The 22,872-nt window shown below is 39.0% G+C and overlaps 1 protein-coding gene across 3 annotated transcripts in view; it reads left to right on the plus strand.

Moving 5' to 3' along the window:
• Window positions 1–3,801: 3,801 nt before the first annotated feature.
• Window positions 3,802–22,872, plus strand: part of dclk1a (doublecortin-like kinase 1a) — a 58,322-nt gene continuing 39,251 nt past the window's right edge. For all 3 annotated transcript variants that reach the window (XR_008304552.1, XM_026941871.3, XM_034312678.2), the window contains exons 1-2: window positions 3,802–4,159; window positions 5,700–6,046. Coding sequence is in view for 2 of the 3 variants with exons in the window: in XM_026941871.3 (XP_026797672.3) it covers window positions 3,802–4,159; window positions 5,700–6,046 (705 nt within the window). In the remaining variant the exon portion in view is untranslated. The remainder of the gene's footprint in view (window positions 4,160–5,699; window positions 6,047–22,872) is intronic.

The raw sequence follows: 22,872 nt of genomic DNA on the forward strand, positions 1-22,872 counted from the left end.
ACGTCACTCTGCCACTCAGCTCTGATGTGTGCTCGGTACCAACCACCCCGTTCCTGTGGAATGCTAACCCCACAGTTTTCCCCGCAGTAGATGATTGGTTTAGGCGGAGCAAGCAAGTCTGGGAGCACAGAACAGGTGGCACAAACTACCAAGGAGTTTGCAGATTGACGTAGATTAGAGAGACCACAGTATGAACCGGGTAATCTAGTATGGCTGTCCACCAAAGACATTAGAAACACCCTAGTGCTTGGCGTCCAGATTCAGTGCCGAACTCCAGTTGCCAGAACACCCTGTGGCCTACAAACATGGCTGCCATGGACTATGATTCCCAACACTCACCCGCATTGTCACGTTCACAGTCACCAGATTACTTATTATACACACCTGGACTCAATCACCACTCACACACCATATAAGCACACTCCGATTGTCTGCCTATATTTTAATAAATATCACTTGCAACTGCAACTGTCTCTGCCACCTGACAGTTTGCTGCACACAAATTGTAACATTAATGCTGCTTAATGACAATGTAAAGTAATTATATCATTTTTCATATAAAAATGAGACAGAAAAAATCCTGTGACTTAATCTGGCGCATAAAACACACTCTGTGTTTGTATAGATTGCCTTGTTCTATTGGCATATATTTTGTTCCCTAATTTTTAGCACTTATTTCTAGAAAGAAGCAAAATGATCTGCAAATAGAATATGTACAATTACAATATTCAGATATGCTGGAGAATAGCAAGAAATCTGCTATCATCAACTATGTGAGTATCATCAGCAAGGTTTGTCCTTGAAATAGAGGTAGAATAAGAATTTCCTTTTTTTTGTTTTCTGTTCTGATAGTGGTATTCTCTGACTTTTCTCTATTTTTTTTGCATGAGAGGAAAAGGTACCGTACAAGAAATTTTGTTCACAATCATTGTAAATATGTTCTCAAAGATACAATGCAGGTTTCTAAGGTCCAGTTATGTACCTTGAGCTACCACATGTACAATGATGTACATATGACTACAGGTACAAAGAAGTACCAAAGTATTTCATAGTCATATCAGCCATTGTAGGAAATGCACAGTTCTACACTGGCTGATGTGACTTTGAGTTTAAATATCAGCCCTATGAAGCAGAGGGAAGAAAAAGAAAAGAAACAAGACAGCAAAGACATAATTCAACTTGACATTGCTTACTATGTTATTACTAAGGCTTGCTACAGTCTTACTGTGGTAGTCTACTTAATTTTTTTTGATGAGTGAGTGAGTGATCGAGAATTAATTTAGCACTTTGCGGTTAGGTTAAAAGTTACAGTCTACTAAGTGCTTCCTGCAAACCTCCTTTTTTTTCTTTTTGATCTTCAATCACACTGACTTTAAAAAGCTTGATGAATTCTGGGAGTTTAAAGACTTTTAGTATCAAAATCCACATTTCTATGACCTGCATTATTAATCAGGTTTCATTTCACATTTCTGTTGCTAATAATGGAATAATAATACTGTTCTATAGAATGACCTGTCTGCACAGCATGCATTTTGTGATCAATTCACCATCAGAGGAGGGTATATGTAGAAAGAGAGAGGGAGAGAGAGAGAAAGAGAGAGGAACAAATGCTTTACGTACTATTTCAGTGTAATGTGATATCACATTATATCATTATTATTTTATTATATCAGAACAGAAATTGTATATAACCTAGTTACTGATCTAGACTGATGTGTTCTATTCTGTAGGACCAAGCAGAGCATAAAATGAATGACAGTGTGTCTAATATGAAAAAAAAAACTAGTACTATTCCATACTAACTATGCCATTCATTACTAACACTAGTATTTGCGATTAATTGAAGTGATTGATATTTGTGATTGACTGAAGAGATTGATATTTGTGATTAATTGAAGAGATTGATATTTGCGATTAATTGAAGTGATTGATATTTGTGATTAACTGAAGCTATTGATATTTGTGATTAATTGAATTGATTGATATTTGTGATTAACTGAAGAGATATTTGTGATTAATTTAAGTGATTGGTATTTGTGATCAATTTAAGTGATTGGTATTTGTGATTAATTGAATTGATTGATATTTGTGATTAACTGAAGAGATATTTGTGATTAATTGAATTGATTGATATTTGTGATTAATTGAAGCGATTGATATTTGTGATTAATTGAAGTGATTGATATTTGTGATTAACTGAAGCTATTGATATTTGTGATTAATTGAATAGATTGATATTTGTGATTAACTGAAGAGATATTTGTGATTAACTGAAGCTATTGATATTTGTGATTAATTGAATAGATTGATATTTGTGATTAACTGAAGAGATATTTGTGATTAATTTAAGTGATTGATATTTGTGATCAATTTAAGTGATTGATATTTGTGATTAATTGAATTGATTGATATTTGTGATTAATTGAATTGATTGATATTTGTGATTAACTGAAGAGATATTTGTGATTAATTTAAGTGATTGATATTTGTGATCAATTTAAGTGATTGATATTTGTGATTAATTGAATTGATTGATATTTGTGATTAACTGAAGAGATATTTGTGATTAATTGAAGCGATTGATATTTGTGATTAATTGAAGTGATTGATAATTGTGATTAATTGAACCCTTTGGTATTTGTGATTAGTTGAAGTGATTGATATTTGTGATTAATTGAAGAGAATGATATTTGTGATTAGTTGAAGTGATTGATCGTTGTGATTAATTGAAGTGATTGATAGTTGTGATTAATTGAAGTGATTGATAGTTGTGATTAATTGAAGTGATTGATAGTTGTGATTAATTGAAGTGATTGATATTTGTGATTAGTCGAAGTGATTGTAGTATTAATGTTATCTCTACTGATTGTGTACTGTTATGCGATAGCTGGCAGTGGGGGAGGAGGAGAGGTGGCGCTCTGCGGTGAGGTACTGCATCTGAATGAGAGACCCATCCCACGTCACGGAGGAGAGAGAGAGAGAGAGAGAGAGAGAGAGAGAGAGAGAGAGAGAGACAGCTGGTGAGCGAGCCGAGCCGAGCCTCCTCCTCGCACACAGGACAACACACTGTCAGGACAACAAAAGACGCGCTACACATCGGTACCGACAAACGCACGACTCCCATCTGCGACCTGAATTTCAGCTGCTCCGAAGACATCTGCATATTTACTGCGCCGTGTATTTCAGTAAGTAAACATGCTTTATCACTTGGAATAAAAACACTAGAAAATGAAATGTTCGCCTATAGGACAGGCTGAGCTGTGTCCGTTACTCGTGTGCTTATGAGTTTAAGCCCTGATAGCTTCACCTGGCTGGTGTTACTCTGTGTTTGCACTGTGTGATAGCATGAAGGCTACAGCTAGCCTGCTTTCCAAACTCTGATCTTTTCACAGACAAAGTGTTAGATTCAGTGTTTGGCCAAATCCGAGGTAAGAGTCAGTCGCAATGCTGCCAGTGTGGGATTCGCTCCTATACAATTAACCCACGTACTTCAGTCCAGAGGAGTGAAATGTCACCAGTTGTCTCCTATAGGCATATTTTTATTGAATTTAATAGCCTTATTTATTTATATCAGTGATGTCCATTACAGAATAGCGTTCATGGGGTTTAATGAGGTTTAAAGCCTTAAGCCGACCCGACTGTAGCCTCTAAAGCAGGTGTTAAAAAGTTATTTTCTGCCCCAGTCAGGAGTAACATGATTACCGTTAAACACACGCGGTAGCGACGACGTCTCGTTTACAGCCGGTCTTTCTCATCTCCTCGTTTCTCCTCGGTAGGTTTCAGCTCTCGCCGGTGGCCCAAATGGATGAGCACTTCGACGCCCGAGATAAAGTGGAGAGGAAGGACCGGGGCGGCTCGCGAGCCAACGGCGTCCCAAGCCCCGCCCACAGCGCGCACTGCAGCCTGTACCGCACGCGCACCCTCAAGGCGCTCAGCTCGGAGAAGCGAGCCAAAAAGGTCCGCTTCTACCGGAACGGAGACCGCTACTTCCCCGGCCTGGTGTGCGCCGTTTCCTCCGAGCGCTTCCGCACGCTGGACGCACTGCTGGCCGAGCTGACGCGCGCGCTCACTGACAACGTGCACCTGCCCCAGGGCGTGCGCGTCATCTACGTCATCGACGGCTCGAGGAAGATCACCAGCATCGACCAGCTGCGGGAAGGTGAGGGCAGGCACAGGACTGACCCCTTAATCAAAAACCACTGATTACTGCTCAGAATATTTGAAGAATACAGTCACCATTAACTTTTGAAATTCAGTATGTTGTTAATTGGGTATCCCAACATTATATGAACAGGTAAACAATAACGTTTTGCGTCTTTCTGTACATAAAGCCCTGTCCTTCAGTGGAAAGGGAACACCACAGAACTACCAGTGACCAGGTTAATTCAGTAGTGGATCATTCTCACCACAACACTGGCACTGACATGGCAGTGCCTTTTCCTTTAATCTCTCACCCATTTTTAAATGTACCTAATAAAATGGCCAATTAATGTAGTTATAAGCTCAGTGTCCTTAATAAACAGACTAAGTACAGATAAAAAGGCCCATTTTGGGTCCTAGAGATCTACCTTCCTGCAGAGCAGTGGTGCCTCAGGTCCTCATTCCTCATTCATACATTTTAAATGATAATGAAATACTAATTACCTCCTTTCAGTGACAAACAATTAAAAATGTTGCTATTTGACACATATAAACTGATGTTGCTTTGATTTCCTGGCGCAGTGTGCACATTGTACCCTTCAAATTTCATAGAGTTATTATTGAACCTAATGGTCAAAAATGAGAACTACAGCAGGTGCTAACAGAGGCCCATTAGGCCAGGAATTAAGCTGCCCCATTGTTACTCTGTGAACATTTTCAGAGGAGGAGGAGCAGCAGACAGGAGAGTTAATGGGGTTGCCAGATTGGGTTAGTTTAAGAATAATCTGTGGCCACCGAGATTTTGTTATATGAGTAATTAAATCTTATAATTTATCCCCCAATTAAGTGTAACTGCAAACATTGTGTCTAATTGTGTCTCCCTTTTCCAATGCATGAATTATTTCAGGCAGTTTCAGGTCTTTTGTTTGGTTTTTGAGATGTAGTCACGCCTGAAATTTTGCTGAAACCTAGAAACCCTGGTTAATGATATTAGATCTGGTTTAGATCAGATCACCGCATTTCAACCCAATTGAACACTTATGGGAGATTTTAGATGCACATGTTTAACAGTGTTCTTGACCACAACCATTAAACAACAGCTGAGGGAATCTTTTGGAAGAATGGTCTTCATCCCTCCACTACAGTTTTAAAGAGTTGTAAAATCAGTGGCGTGGCGCATTAAAGCTGATTTGGCTCTACACTTTACTAAGATAATTGGTGTTGGTTTTTCCTTTGTCATACATCTAAAGATTGCACATAGTAAACTGCTACACTAAGACCACTGGCACTCAGTTTTGACCCTTGCAACACGGGGCCACATAATGGTTAAACACCAATACATTCAGCTTGGCTACAGTGGTGATATATCTGATAACAGTTCCACCTAATTCTGACAGTGGTGAAATGCCTGCAACAAATCAATATATTTAATTTGATATCACATCAGTTAGTTCCTTTCCCTTAGAAGCCTCATTTGCAGCATATAATTGAAAGTTCATGCCACCTTCCCTGTTACCCTAAATTATAGACTGGTCTTTTGCCATGATTTATGTTTTCAGGAGAGAGTTATGTATGTGGATCCATTGAGGCTTTCAAGAAGCTTGATTATGTGAAGAACATCAACCCCAACTGGTCTGTGAATGTGAAGGCCTCTGCATCCACTAGATGCCTCCCCTCCCTCTCCAGCTCTAAACTGGGGCCCCATGAATCCAAAGAGAGCAAGGACTTCATCAGGCCCAAGCTGGTCACTATCATACGCAGCGGTGTCAAGCCACGCAAGGCTGTTCGGATCCTGCTTAACAAGAAGACAGCCCATTCGTTTGAGCATGTTCTCACTGATATCACGGACGCCATCAAGCTTGACTCTGGTGTTGTCAAGAGGATTTACACCGTTGAAGGAAAGCAGGTATGACAATCTCCTCCATTGTGTAATTGCCATGCTTTTGACAAAACATACCTCTCTCTGATAGCTGATAGCATGGATATTCTTAGCAACAGTGTGCAAGCATTGTTATACTATTGTTATTGGCAACATTTATACTTACTTATACTTACTTATACATGAACTTACTTAATCAGAGTTAAGACCAGATCAGCATTCTACATAATTACATCAGGGGATATATATTAACTCATCAGTTATCAGTAATTAGACATTTAATCAATGAATCATTGTGCCTGGCTATCTATGTCAAACAAACAGTTCAAGCACTAACCAGTATTAACCAGAGACATCTTCAGCCGTCTACCTTTTCATATCCTACAAAACATAGTTACCTCATCTTCTACGTAGATGCAGATTAAAAATCATCTTAGACCAAAGTATGTAAATTGCTATACAATTGAATCCAGGACACAGGTAATGTCCACAATATGTATCAAAATATGTATCTAGAACAAGGATGTCTGATTTCTAGTCTAGGTCTAGAGGGCTACAACTTCGCAGAGTTTAGCATTTATTTAACACACCTCATTCAATTGAGTTAACAGTATTAAAAGCAGGAAGCATGGTGGCACAGTGGTTAGAGTTGCTGCCCCACAGCTCTGGTGTCCCCGTTTTGATCCTGAGGGCAGGTTACTGTCTGTGTGGAGTTTTGTTTATTCTCGCTGTGTTTGGGTGGGTTTCCTTCTGGTTCTCTTCTTTCCTATGCTGGTAGGTGGATTGGCTATTTTAAATTACCCCTAGGTGTAGATGAGTGTGCACATGATGCCCTGCAATGGACTGGCATGCCATATAGCATGTGTTCACACCCAGTATTCTCTGTTCTGGATCCACTGCAGCCCTGCCAAGGATAAAGCGGTTACAGAAGATGAATGAAAATATATTAAAAGCCCGGCCAAGTGGGTTAAACAATGCAGAAAAAGCATGCCATTAACCTCCAAGCCATTCTAGTAGGAGACATGAATGGAAACTTGTGCTTGTGCCCACGCAACCTCCAAATCCGCCATCCGCTCGCACCAAACAGACAGAAATAGCTCCAAATTTGTGTTCCTTTAAATTCCACCCACCCCTCTCTACCTTCACACATCTGTGAACCCACACACATACACACACACACAAACGCGCACACACACTGACTCATTTTCACACTCGCATAGTTTCTGTCTTTTTCTGACTGTCTGTCACTGGCTCTTACTCTCTGTTTCCTCTCCCTCACTCTCAGCATGCGTATCTGTTCAGACAGGTAAATGTGGAAGGGAGCTCAGACCATCTGGCTGAATTTCGTTAAACACTAATTAGTTTGTGCACAGATGTGATGTGTCTTTGGTATTTTTTTTTTTAATAATTGATGCTGCTCTGCAAACATCTGTGAAACTGTTCAGTTTTTCAGTCAGAAAGGAAAAACATTACTTAAAAGCACTTGCAGGATATTGCAGGAAGTTTTGGACATATACAGTTTCTAAAATCAGCAGTCATGCCTTTTGTGTAGCACAACTGGGACTATTATCTCACATTTAAAGAAATGGTTAGGACTGGGCAAATATGAAATATTTACAAATTTTCTATTTATTTCGGATGTATTTATGTATATGTTTTGTTCTTTAGCTTTGTACTGGAGATGCAGTGCTATGAATGGTGATTTCAGAATGAGCTTTGCATGATGCTAATTAGTTTCAAGCTTCCATTATTTCCTAGCCATATTAGCTATAAGACATAAAACATAAGACATGGTTTAACTGATCAGGTGCATTTGAGGTAATTGAAGAATTGTTAGAAATCTGATTTTTTTTCCTGGATAATTTCATTAACCCTTAACTCCACACTTAATGCTTTAAACTTGAAGAAGATGAGCACTGAAATTATATTCTCCTATAAAGAAGTAACCTAATGTGGATCTGAAACCAGAGATAAAGTGCACCATGACACTGTTCAACTTTTGAATGTTGGCTAGCACTATTTTTGTCACAGAGGCAGTGTATTGACATATCGGCTCTGCCTCTGATTATGCAATTATGAACAAAGATGAGAGAGTGAAGGTGTGAAAAAGCACCTTTACACCTTCTCATTCATGCAATAATCCAATCAACAAATCATATGGCTGCAGCATAATGCATAAAATCACGCAGATACAGGTTGAGAGATTCAGTTAATGTTCACATCAGAATGGGGGAAAATGAGATCTCACTGGCATAATAGTTGGTGCCAGATGGGCTGTTGATTATTTCAGAAACTGATGATCTCCTGGGATGTAAATGCACAACAGTTAATTTACATTTACGTTTATATTTTACACAGATTTGTGCAAAAAATGAAAAAACATCTAGTGGTAGTTCTGTGGGCAGAAATGCTATGTCGATGACAGAGGTCAGATGAGAATGGCCATACTGGTTCCAGCTGATAGGAATAACTGGCCACGCCCTCTTCTTTCACCACAGGCGATACTATCATCAATCAGTGATAGTGGCATATTACAGTGATAGTGGCATATTACACACAATCTCACAAGCCTAAACCACACTTCACAACTGTGGTGAGCAGAAAAGCATCTCAGAATACACAACACGTCGAACCTTGAGGCACACAGACACTGGCAGTTGAAGACCGGAAAAAGACCAGGCATGTTTTTCAATATTCAAGTGTCTGTTTTTGGTAAACCTGTGCCTACTGAAGTCTCAGATTCCTGTTCTTGGCTAACTGGAGTGGAACCTGATGGGTGGTCTTCTGCTGTTGTAACCCATCAGCCTCAAGGTTTGACATTTTGTGCATTCTGAAATGCTTTTCTGTTCACCATGGTTGTAAAGTGTGGTTTAGGCTTGTGAGTAATATGCCATTGTCCTGTTGTGACCCCTAAATAATATCACCGATATCACAGAATGGGGAAAAATGTGATCTCAGTGATTTTGACCATGGCATGATTGTTGGTACCAAATGGGCTGGGTTGAGTTTTTCTATAACTGCTGATCTTCTGGGATTTTCACACACAACAGTCTCTAGAGTTTACTCAGAATGGTGAAATAAAGAAAAAACATCCAGTGAGCATCAGTTTCCTGATGCTCAGACGGAAATGCCTTGTTGATGAGAAAGGTCAATGGTGAATGGTCAGAATGGTTCAAGCTGACAGAAAGGCTACAGTAACTCACTCTACAGATAACCACTCTGTACATCCTGTACATCAAAAGCATCTCAGAATGCAACACATCGAACCTTGAGGCGACAGGAGCAGAAGACCGGGTCAGGTTATATTCCTGTCAGCCAAGAACAGAAAGCTGAGGCTGCAGTGGGCACAGACTCACCAAAACTGGACAGCTGAAGATTGGAAAAACGTAGCCTTGTCTGATGAATCTCTATTTCTGCTGAGGCGCACAGAATAGGATCAGAATTTGGCACCAGCAGCATGAATCCATGGACTCAACCTGCCTTGTGTCAACAGTCCAGGCTGGTGGAGGTGGTGTAATGGTGTGGGGAATGTTTTCTTGGCACACTTTGGGCCTGTTAATACCAGTCAGTCATCTCTTGAATGCCTCAGCCTGTTTGAGTATTGTCAGTGACCATGTGCATTCCTTCAAGGCCACAATTTATCCATCTTCTAACGGCTACTTCCACCAGGATAATGCACCATGTCACAAAGCAAAAGTCGTCTCAAACTGGTTTCATGAATATGACAGTGAGTACAGTATTCTTCAGTCGCCTTCCCAGTACCCAGATCTGAATCCAATAGAACATCTTTGGGCTGTGGTAGAATGGGAGATTCGCAGCATGAAAGTGCACCTGAAAATCTGCAGGAATTGCATGATGCAGTCATGTCATCTTGTGGAATCCATGCCACAAAGAATTGAGGCTGTTTTGAGAGCAAAGAGAGGCCCTACCCAGTATTAGTGTTCCTGTTAAAGTGTTTGGTGAGTGTATGTAACCCATGAAGAAAATATCTGAAGCTGGTTACATGGGAGCTGTAGCTCCTAGTTGCTAGCATTAGCATTTAGTAAGTTTTTTAAAATTAATTAGCTGTTAACAATGTCAGGAATGCTGGCAAAACTGAAATAAACATAAATTGTTAGCTGTAAGTAAGCTCATTAGCTGTAAGTAAGCTCATTATGAAATATTTCAGCTAAAATAAAAAAAGGCAAAAAAAAACTGATTAGGGAAAATCAATTAAAATCTAACACTTTACAAATAATGATGATGGTAATTATAATTGGAGAGTGATTTAAAAGAGTGTTTGCTTTGCTCTCCTGCGACAGTCATGACACATTCATGGTTTCAGGAGGGATTGGAAAAGAGATTTGTAAATGGATTATATGTACTATTATTTTTCTTACTGTTCACTGTTCATGCCCTCATGGATTGTTAACAGACAGCAATGTGCCCCATTGAACAAAAGCCACTTATAAAGCTAGCCCAAATGAAATCTCTAAAAAAATAATACAAAGGTTATGTCAGGACACATTTGTAGGATCTATTTGTAGCAAAGTCCTTGAAAAATCCAACTCAGTAAAATCCACCTTCCAGATTTTTTTGTGACAGTTAGCTAGTTTATATCCAAATCCCACATGACTGAACCTATGTTCCCTCCCACTTTCAAAACTTAAAGCAATAAACATAAGCCAAATATGACTTACAACTAAACAAATCAAAGCATGTACACTATATGGCCAAAGGTTTTTGGATACCTGACCATCACAGCCAAATGTGGTTCTTCCCCAAACTGTTGCCACAAAGATGGAATCACCCAGTTTTCTAAACTGTCTTTGTATGCTGTAGCAGTAAGATTTCTTTTCAAGGCCCAAACCTGTTCCAGCATGACAAGGCCCCTGTGCATAAAGCAAGGTCCCTGAAGACATGGTTTACCAAGATGTGGAAGAACTTGAATGGCTTGCACAGAGCCCTGACCTCAACCCCACTGAACACCTTTGGGATGAACTGGAACACTGACTGCACCCCAGGTCTTCTCATCCGACATCAGTGCTTCACTTCACTAATGCTCTTGTGGCTGAAAGAGCAAATCCCCACAGCCAGCAAAGCCTTTTCAGAAAATTGGAGGTTATTCTAACAGCAAGGGGGGTTTAAATCTGGAATGGGATGTACAAAGCATCAGGTATTGAACTTAGAAGAGCCAGCAACAATATTCCTATAAAAATATTCTGATTGTGGGACTGAAAACATAAATGTTAATTCATAGCTTTTGATTAGTTTGGGGACTACTTTTGCCCTGTAGTCACTGCATAAGTCCGACCATGATTATGCTGCTTTTGGCTGATTGGGTAATTGTATGAATGCACAAGGGTGCACGTGTTCTTATTAAAGTGGCCGATGAGTGTTTATTACTGACACAAACGACATATAAAGAGGAGATCAGGGGCACAGATGTATGACAGTGCACAAAATGAAAAATGTTTTGTGAAAGCAGTCATTGGTATATTAATGCTTTATATCAGATTTATTATATCATTATATCAGGTTTAAATACTACGTATGCATACTGTGTGAGAGGTTTGTACTTATAAAAGGCTTCCATGCTGTCCCGGTAGAGCTTACAGTAAGATCTTTGTTCAGGAAATGTATTTGTGTATTTATGTTAATATTTGCTATCACCAGGAACACATTACATGCTTTTGTCTACAAAGTATTTTTTTTATTTTTTTTTTTACTATATTTGAGTTTTCATTTCTGTATGCACATCATGTCTGACATTGTGTGAGGTGACAGTATGTCCCAGCCACAGATCCTGTCAATCAGAGGCAGAACTGGGTTTCTGGGTCTTGCAGTAGATCTCAGTCTCTTGAGGTGCCATGTTGTTACCCTGCATAATAAGGTATGTAATGAGTCAAGCAAGGCTTTATGCTGATTCCTGTCACATTGTGAACCAAGTCAGGGGGAGACTTACCAATATTTTTGGTAGAAAACCAATATTTTGAATTTAAGTTAGTTCAGTAACATACAGTAATCACAGTAAAAATGAAATGTTTCTGCACTAGGGTACTAGAATCCATTTGTGTAAAATCCGTTAATATGCATTTGTGGTGGAATCAAGGTTGTTCTTAGGGGTGCAACCCAATTATTAGGAATTTTGGTATTTCTGCATCTGTATCGGCCTACAGGGAATGGCATTAAAAGATATTACACCACAGGAAGAGTGCAAGTATTACAATTAAGGGGAGACTGTTCATCAGTAATATTTAGTAATTTATCAATGCATATAGTTCACCCTATTTTTGCCTAGTATATTTACTCTTTAACAGTCTATGTTATTGCTAAAAGACAAGATCAGAATAGATAATCTGATAATCATATTTTAATATCTACACTTTATAGCCAAAGGTGTGTGCTTGTTGAACATCCCATTATATATTTAGCCTCCTCTTTGCTGCTATAATAATATCCACTCTTCTGGAAAGGCTTTCCACTAGATTTTGGAGTGTGGCTGTGGGGATTTGTCCATTCAGCCACAAGAGCATTAGTGAGGTCAGGCACTGATGTCAGGCGCGGAGGCCTGGGGTGCAGTCAGCGTTCCAGTTCATCCTAAAGGTGTTCAGTGGGATTGAGGTCAGGGCTCTGTGCAGGCCAGTTGAGTTCTACCACTCCAACCTTGGCAAACATTCATGGACCTCACTTTGTGCACAGGAGCATTGTCATGCTGGAACAGGTTTGGGCTCCTTAGTTCTAGTGAAGGGAAATCATAATGCTACAGCATACACAGATATTCTATGCAATTGTGTGATTCCATCATTGTGGTAATAATTTGAGGGTGAACCACATATGGGTGTGATGGTCAGGTGTCCACATACGTTTGACCATATAGTGCATATAAAATGATATCTTACCAAGTTAAAACATTTTGAATATGGGCAAATTTGTCTGATATTTCTTATTATGAGATTATTATAGATGAAATATAATATAGTAAAGTCTGTATTTAGATGCTTTTACTGATTTTAAGCTTTACATTTTCTTATTGTCATGGCAGATAATTTTGCATTTTCCTATAAATAAATGCTGAAAATTAGAAGAGTTATCTGCTGATAGAACAAGATTGAAATTAGTACAAAATTTAATTAAAGTAAATTTAAATTTAAAAATAAGATGAAATTTTAATATATTTCCTTTAGTGTAATCATACATTTAAACTAACCCAGTGACACTGTGAAGTTGAAATTAATTGAAGTCATAGAGCAGAAATGGCCAAATAAAATCTGCTGCAGTAATCAGAAACTTTTGGGTTATGAGAATTTGTTTATAATTACTTGCCCAGTAGGTCTTATGTAAGTATCAGGTAAATGTGGCTTGGTATGAAATTGACCAATATTCAGATAAAACAAAAAAAAAAAAACAGAATGCTGTGTCGACTTCTAGCTATAAAACAGCACTGTTCGGCAGCTGAAAAATGTAGGCAGTCTGCATACTTTCCTACCTTTACATTTTATGGTGACTAAAATTGTTTGATCAACACTAACTGAATCTAGAAATTCTGGATTTGTTTATTTTTTAACACCAGAAATCCTGTTGTTTTGTCCACATTTCTCTGAGAGGTTTGCTCTCACATTTGTATTTACCTCACACTATTTTCAGAACTATTTGTAGTTTAGGATTAGGGGTCTGCTGTACTCGGATTGCTTGTGACGTTGTTTAGCTTTTTGAGTAGCATTGTGGTGCCAGACCAGACTGAGCAGATGGATTCAGTGACCCCTCTCCTGTGCCAGACAGGGACAGAAAGAGCACAGCGCTCAAATGAATAATGAAAATGTGTCAGGTCGGTGTAAGCCACTTTAAAACCCAATAAAGCATTCTACTGGAACAGTTACGCCACACGTGTTGAAACACTCCTATCTCTCTCTCTCTCTCTCTCTCTCTCTCTCTCTGTCTCACACTCTCACAATAACACTACTGACACATATTGAACTAGTGGACACATTTTTCTGAAAACTCAAGGCTCATCTATGTGACAGGCTGAGAACAAGCACAATCAGTCTGCTCACAGTGAGGCTTCTCTAACAGAAGTTTTTTCAGAAGCTAATTTTAGCACTCTATACTGTTCCCTTATGATCTCTGAAATTGATACGCCACCTCCTACAGGCTCTGTGACGATGTGATCCAGTTGCTTAGGAACAGGGCTGAGCCTTGATGACATCACTAGGGGCAGTGGTGTGTGTGGCTGTAGAGAGCTGTGTCAACCTGGGGTGGGATAGAAATGGGGCAAGTGGCTTACACCACAGCTATGGCTTGTCTATTCTTATCCCCTAAGCCTCTGTTTACGTACAGGAAAATGGATTCAGACACACACACACACACACACACACACACACACACACACTTACAAACCTTCACAGCAAATACTGATTGATGGTCTCCACTGGATTGTCTTGTAGTCAGTCACGTGTTCATCAGGACACAAACTAATTTGCTTCCCTGTTGCTTATGGATAACACATCTATGGATAACACTCCTCAATTAGGCACACTGTGGCCTGCTGTGTCCATCACCCCTCCATCAGTCTTAGATTAACATTATCCCTCGTTTAATCAAAGCTCTGGAGAAGCTCTCACTAACCCCTTCTCTGGGTGAGAGAGTGAAACATGGCAGCTCATTCTTCTTAGGTCTTTTTAGTAAGCAGATATCCGAACAGTTTATATCCTGGGGTTTTAATTCCTGAGCTTAGGATTATAAAAAAGCTTTTTAGCACTTGTTAAAGGAATACCTTAGTGTCAGACTAATCTCTTTCTGCATCATCTGTAACAAATGTGCGATTATCGCAGAAAAGAATTTCTACAAATTTAACTGTGCTGAGAAAAGAATGGAAAACTTTTACAATGTTGAATACATTTTCACCATACAAGACTCTATAACACAAATTCAAACCTAAAAAAAAAAGAAAACTGTGTTCATGTGTCTATGTTGTAAGACAAGCACAAATTCCTCCTTCTGAAAACATAGTTCCCTCTCTTAAAGAGACAAATTACGCATAGGTAAGGCTGTATTGAGAGTAGTGAGGAGGTAATACTAAAATTGTGCCCATCGACATTCAGACACAGTATCAGCTTAAGTAAAAAAATGTCCAGCATAACTGGTCCAAACTATTTCAGTGCATTTTAGACAAAGTTTATACACTCAGAAAATTGTGGGAAGGTATTTGAGGGTAATATTAAATATATACATATGACATTATGGATTAATTAATCCTATGAATCATTCCTGTACAGGCTGTTTTTTTTTTTGGTGCACACAGAGGAGATTGGAGGAAATGGCATCTTAATCTGAGACAATACTTATCTCAAAGACTGAACCTAGACCTACTTAAGGTGAGCTGTAACCAAAGCACGTGACTGCTTGGACAGCTTGTCCATTATATGGTGACCATGTTTACATCGGAGAAGAATGCAAATTAACCAACACAAATAATTAATTCTACAACCCAAAATAACATCATGAAACCATGAAAATGTAAATTGAGTGAAAACATTATTTCAGGACCTCAGTTTTGCTCATTTTCACATTAGGTTCAATTTACTATAAAATATAAAAATAAAAGAATAATGTTTGTGTGACATTGTGCCAAAAATGAGGATGTGTTGTTATCCTTAGATTTCCATTATAATCAGGCTTTCCATTTGACAGTATATAAAAATGTATTGAAATTCTTTCCTGTGGTAAGCTTACATATGCTAAAGATGGGTTAGACGACTTAGATTGAAAAAAAATGCTAGAATGTAATTTAAAGTTGTTTAGGTAGTTCATGGCATATGATCAGAGAATGACAAATACCTCAACCAGTCACTTGGTGGCTTTGCGACAGTGAAACATTGTGACATGGGCTGAAAGATTAGAATTAGGTTTGTCTTGTGTAGTGTTTTGAAATGCAGTCTAGCGCACTGAGCGAGGATATTGTCTGACTACAGACGGCTGTCTGATTCTAAGCAGGCCATGAACAACCTGCTGCTGTTGTTTTGCTGAGTCACTGCTGCCAGGTGGGGGCTCACTAGCGAGTGCATTTCTCTCTCACTTTCTCTATAGAGAGTGTGTTTTGAGGTTGTGTGTATTCTACTCTCAGACGCAATCTCCTAGCAAACCAAGTTACTGAAAAACAGTGTACGTCATCAAAAATTAGGATCTCCATCTAATTAATATTAAAAAAAAACAACAACAGATGTAACCTAACAAAATGTCACATGTTGGGGAATGACGACATATTGGAGTTTGACGACATATTAGGAGTTTAAGGGGTTAATACGGGGAGTGCCATTATCAAAAACCAGGAAAGGGGCTTGCAAAAAATGTTTGAGAAATGTGAATTTTTCATATGTATTACATTATTATACATGTGTATTTTTATATCGTCATAGGCAGGGGAGTCACTAGAGATTTATGGAAGGGGGCTAAGCCTTTATTAGGGGGGGTTTGTGGACATGCGACCCCAGACGCATTAAAAAATGGCCCAATTCCTCGGTATGTGGTGAATTTGGAGAAGGGATGACAGAATAATGAAGAATTCATGGAAAAAAAAACTACTGATGATTTAAAATTAATAATGTATATTTCCTTGGAAAGCAGGGAGGGGAATTCTGTCATATGTGGGTGCAACTTGTGTGCATTATTGGCTCAGTTTGGCTCATTTTATTAGTCTATTCAGCACTTAGAGCTGAGCCTTTTTTAAGAGGTTAAAATGTTAAATTGTTCGAACTGTGCTAGAATTCATAAGCCAATGACACTGAGATTGTGTAGGCGCGATACGAAGTTTGATTCAAATGGACTTCTGGACCAGTTTCATCAAATTGCTAACTAGAACATGGGAACTATGAACTCGGAATATTTCTCAAGGCATTCAAGGAAGGTTAGAGCTGGAGCACACAAACACACACACACACACACACACACACAAACTGAAACACATCTCCAAAATGCATATTAGCATTGCTAAAATACAATTTTTCAATCATTTCAATCTTGTATTGTCCTGATTACATAATTTGTAGGCCATTCTGATGTCACCTCTGGATGTTTTATAGAATATGTTTCTTCTCATAATGATGTCTAATTAAGTGCTTTATGAAATATTAACACATCCATACTGATTGCTATCAATTCTACATTTATGAATAGAGTGAAACAAGGATAGAGAGAGAATGACTGTGTGAGATAACATGGGAATATCAAAGAGAAAATAAAGAGAGAGAGGAAGAAAAGGAAGAGAGTGAGAGCAGTAGAGCATTGTGAGCTTTTTTTTTTGTCTCCCTGAGCCAGTCCTTCTCCTTCACTGCAGTAGCATTAATGTAATAATGAAAAAGAAACTTAAGCCTCTCCTGAAGATGGCACACAGGCTTTCTTATGTAATTGAGGTTTTACTGTTTGACTGTTGATCCAGGTTTCTGGATTCATCTTAAACTTGGGGTACTATTAGAGTACTCCTCTGAATCAGCAGGGGCCGGTTGAGGTGATATGGGCACCTTATGAAGATGCTTCCTGGTTGGCTCTTTCTAGAGCTGTATCAGGCATGTCCCACTGGATAGAGACCCTAGGGCTTGGCAATGCCTGGACATCCCTCAGAGGGAGCTGGAATCTGTGGATAGAGGGGTATAGGATGACCTTCTTAGTCTCTATTTTCTGATCTGATAAATTGGACAAATTTTATTCTGTGTGATTTTACACTATGTGTGATTTATGTGTTGACTGAAGTGACACAGATCTTGCACATGAACACAAGACATAACTAGTCATAAGGCACACAGTGCCATAACACATTTGATGCTTTGAATAAATTAGCAGCAGAAGCTTGCAGAAAGTTCTCTCAGTTGCTGAGGGGGTGTCAGTATAGAATCAGTATGGGGTATCAGATCATACACAGAGATCTTATATCAGTAATTGTACTGAAAGACAGGAGAAAGTCAAATGGTACAGCCCTGATGTTTAGTAAATAACTTGTGGATAATGTCGTTGTGGATAAGATAAGCATCACACTAAGTGTGTGTGGATGGGTTTAACACTTAAAAGTGGGCAGTAGTGCAAACTGTCTTTCTGGCTGACTCTTCCCATTTGCTTCTGAAGCATCCACCTACATTTATTATTCTTATTCTGTCTTCTTTCATATGACTTTATTTTCTCCCTCCACTCTACACACACACGCACACACACACACACACACACACACACACGTTGTCAGACACACAAGCACATTTTTATTTGGCGCAATATGTAACCCGCTTACGTCAATGCAGTCCCTACACCTACACATGTGCCTACATACATACAAAGCTGCTAGTGGGACTCCACATGGTTGTGGGCTGTGGATGAGTGTGCATCTTGGCATGAGTCTGCTGTGTGTGACTGCCTACCCTCTCTTCATCACGCTGATTTTATCCCCCTCCTCCCAACAAGGCCAACCTGAGACGACTCACCTGGGCTTTGACCAGTTTGTAAGATAGCCTTGTAATTCAAGAAGTGGAACATAAGCCAGAGGGAATACTTATTGATTGTGCTCTCGATTTCCAAACTACTCAGCTGTAGGGGTTACCACAAAATCAAGTCATTGTTATTTCAGATGAACTAGTGGTTATTAATGTAGTATTGCCTGGGAGGATGAACAATGAAGCTTGAGTTCATCAAATCGAATGAAAGAGGCAGAGGTGTCTTATTTCCATTGTAATGCAATCTTCAGTGTAACTTTCAACTGATTTGCTTTCTTTTGTCAATTTAATGCAGCTGCCTTCCATTCCTTCTTGTTCTTGGGATTTTGTATACTTTGAATCATGAGCACGGGATTGAGCCCTTCGTGATCCCTCTGTTACATTACCTTTCCCATTGCAAGTGTTCATTTGTTGGTTGCTTTTACCCCAAGCGACTTACAAGTGAAAGCACTAGTACCTGAATAGCATTAGTACCAATGATGACAGGAAGTAGTGAGTCAAAGAGAGCATCTGTATGTAAAAAAAACTGTAGCAGTTGTAGTTCATAACCATCATCACCTTATCAGAAATGAAAAGAGGTCAGTTTGTGGTACTGGGCACCATTTTGTCATTGAAAGTAGTGATTGGGATTAATATCCAAGGATTTCCTTTTTCACAGTTATGATAAACGAGCCCCACTCTAACGTGCCAATGCTTTTGCATTTAGGTGCTGGAGATTCAGCACCATGGAGAGCTCAGTTAAGAACACACAGTTCAAGCTAAGATGCTGAATGTACCAATTGTATATTGTGCAAAATATTGCAAAAATGCTTTTACATTAAAAGTATCTTTACAGTTCCCAACCCCATGATCATCCTGGCCTTTAAATATAGATAGAAATTTAATTTTGGCAGTTGGTGACAAATATATTGTGTCAGCATGACTCTGAGTGCTATACAAGTGATAATCAGCTCTAGTTTTCAATCATTTTAGTATTTTCCAGTGGATCTCTAGATAATGTAACTCTGCTAGTATCTCCATAAACCATGCATAATATTTGTACATTTTTAATTTTTACATTCTTGTGAACTGTCAGTTATAGTCTATTTGCTGATACCTGCTGCTGACACATCATTCATCTGGCGTGATGAGTTTGGTCTGCTTTCATTGACCTGCTTGTCTTAGAAGTTGTGTTTGTAGTTAAGCTATATTAGGACACTGAGGCAAGAGAAACAGATGAACGGAATAAGATCAGTATTCCCACAAATGGATACTGAACACAGGGTGCTAGAACACGATCAACACTCCATCACTACACTGTGTTTAGAAATTGAAGGTGATTTTAGGCCAGTTTGCCTGAAGCCAACTAATCATTATATATTGAGCTCCCTGACAGCTAACATCTGATGTTTTAATGATGCTAATATGTTAACATCTGAGTATGCTCTACAGGATCTTCTCTCATCCCTCATGCCGTCTATAGATACAAACTTTGCATGTTTGTACTTTAATATTTTTTGTCACTGTATGTGTAAACAGTTCTTCACTGCCTCCATCTAGGTGAGTTGGACTTTTTCAAAGGCATTTTTGCTGCAAGTGTATTCTGAGTCACTAGCACTTATTTTGAGCTTACATAAATAGCAAGTTTTTTTTACTTGCTGAATGAGCAGAGCTGTGAGCTAAAACAAGACAACCTCTGAAAGGTATTTTTAGAAGAAAATCCACTGCATTGCAACATTCATCTTTCAGAACAAGGTGCACCTGATATATATTTAAAAGCAGGTACATTTATGGATAACTAGAATTATTTATAAATTGCATTTCACAATATATGTACATTAAACAAAGGAAAATAAGAAAGGAAAATAATATAGATTAGATCAGATTAAATCCCACATTAAAAGCACAATGTACAATAAAAGATACACATATATATGTATGAGAACTACATATCAGACAACACACACACGCAAGAAAACAAAGCTTTAATAATATATACACTATACAGCCAAAAGTATGTAAACACCTGACCATCACACACCTGACCATCACAGCCATATGTGGTTCTTCCCCAAAGTGTTGCCACAAAGTTGCAAGCACACTATTGTCTAGAATCTCTTCGTATGCAGTAGCATTACAATTTCCCTTCATTGGAACTAAGGGGCCCAAACATGTTCCAGCTTAACAATGCCTCTGTGCACAAAGCGAGGTCCATAAAAACATGGTTTGCCAAGGTTGATATGGAAGAACTTGAGTTGCTTGAGCCTTGAACTCAATCCCAATAAACACCTTTTCTCCTCACTCCTCACTCCTCATCAACACCTGACCTCATTACTGCTCTTGCCTAGTCATTTCTGAATTCATTATAGTTTTATCTTGAAGTCTATTATGTTGAAGTTATCTACCGTTCAACGATGGAGACTCGAGTGTAAAACTGTTCGCAGCAATTGCAGTCCTCAGGCTATCAAGGGAAGAGCATCCACAGCCAGCTTTATGATTTCTATGTGGTACCATCCACAGTAATCTCATGGTAATCTTTAGGCTGTCCGTATGTGTCCATCCCTAGCAGCAGCTAGTGATTTTCAGGTGATGACAACTCCAAACAGAAGTAGGGCATCAGAATGGATCAGGCAGAACCAGAGAGCAGAAGGGGTCAGGATCTCTGGTATCTCAGGAGTAGCATGGTATCTCAGGAGTAGCATGAATGTAGTGGAAAGCCTTCCCAGAAGAGTTGAGGCTGTTATAACAGAAAACAGGGACCAGCTGCACGTTAATGCCCATGTTTGCACATAATGCCCATGTTTACATATGGACTGGGCACAGAGGAGTGTAATGGTAATGTGTCCACATACTTTTGGCAGTGTAGTGTATTTAAAACAGGTTCTGTATGGTAAAAGACGAAAAGACCATGTCCTACATATAAGTATGCATACTAGGGGTGTAACTCAAAGGCATTATCTGCATTTTTATTTGTTCAGTGCAAACAAATAAAACAAACAAACATACAAAAGACATTATCTGTTCATTCCAAATAATGCATTCGTATTCTGTTACATCTCTAATATATACACTGCTATATATACTCCTGCGCAGATCCATAGGGCAAAAGGAAAAAGATGGGCCACGTAACAGGATTTAAAAGGTTGGATGTCAATGTTGGAACAAGAATGAATGTATTAACAGCCTCTGAAAATGAGACTCTTAAAATATCTAATGTGATACTGCTGACTTAACAACTGCTTCATCTCTGCATGTCAGTACATAAACACTGAATAGAAATTGCTTTGATTTTGTGTTTTTATGGACTGAAAATGAATGAAAAAAGACAACATAGTAGATCTTGACTATTTGACATTACACTGTCACATTACTTAAATGCTTCTGTTTGTGTTTGAGCTAGTGTCTGGCTTTGGCCAAAGCATGCCAGTTTAAATCATGATTATGGATTTGCTCTGTGTCGTGTGTCTGCCAGTAATCTCACCACCGCTCTGGATTTCTGGATCAATAATGGATAAGCTTTAATCATGGATAAGACTCTGTGCTTACATCCAACAACCTCTAGTTTATGTGCATTACAAAATGTGACTAGATGATAAGGCTTTGGAATGTCTGTCCTTGGAGAGAGTAAGCTGCACACATTGCCACATCTAGTGTTAGAACTATATGCATAAAAAATTGGGTTAGGCAGAGGGTAGGGAAAAAGGACACGCTCCAAATATCCTGCCTACACACACTATTTGCACTACGGATGTTACCAAACCAACATTCATAATCACACACTCCGAGTTAATTTTTGTGATATGATAAATTTGTGGGTGTGGAGCAAAATATGGGAAGGTAAAAAAATTCAAATAAGGCTTTTGCATGTGCCATTTGTTCTCATTACCTGTAGAAGTTCGGATCTCAAGTAGTCTACTGGAAAAATAAAACGTAAGTTACGAATGTAACTGTGATCCTATGAACTGCTCGATATTTTTTCATGCGCTTGAGCATTTGCTGAGACCTTTACCACAAAAATCATATGATGACAGTGATGTAGTACTTACTATAAGTACCCAACATACCATCACTACAGTTCTACTCACTGAGTACTGGGTTGATGGCGGTTCCCAATGACAGGGAACTCAGGAGGTTCTCCAGAGGTCATTAGGAACCAATACACATTTGGCCGCTTGGAAAGGGCCTAGAGTGGCACACCTCTCAGTAGTGCCCGTGATTGAATGGCATGTCATGGTTGGGGTTTGTGTCCAGGGTGTTTGTCGGCCAAAGTGATGACTTCCATCAGCCAATGGCCAGTCTTTGCTTAGATAAAGGAGCACTCTGTGCCTTTATATCATGACAGATAAATAGCTAAATAATAATAAATAGATAAATAATTGGTCTGATGAGTGAATAGTTGTCATGCAGTTCAGATAACGCTGT

The sequence above is a fragment of the Pangasianodon hypophthalmus genome, chromosome 17, assembly GCF_027358585.1.
Source record: "Pangasianodon hypophthalmus isolate fPanHyp1 chromosome 17, fPanHyp1.pri, whole genome shotgun sequence".
NCBI lineage: Eukaryota > Metazoa > Chordata > Actinopteri > Siluriformes > Pangasiidae > Pangasianodon > Pangasianodon hypophthalmus.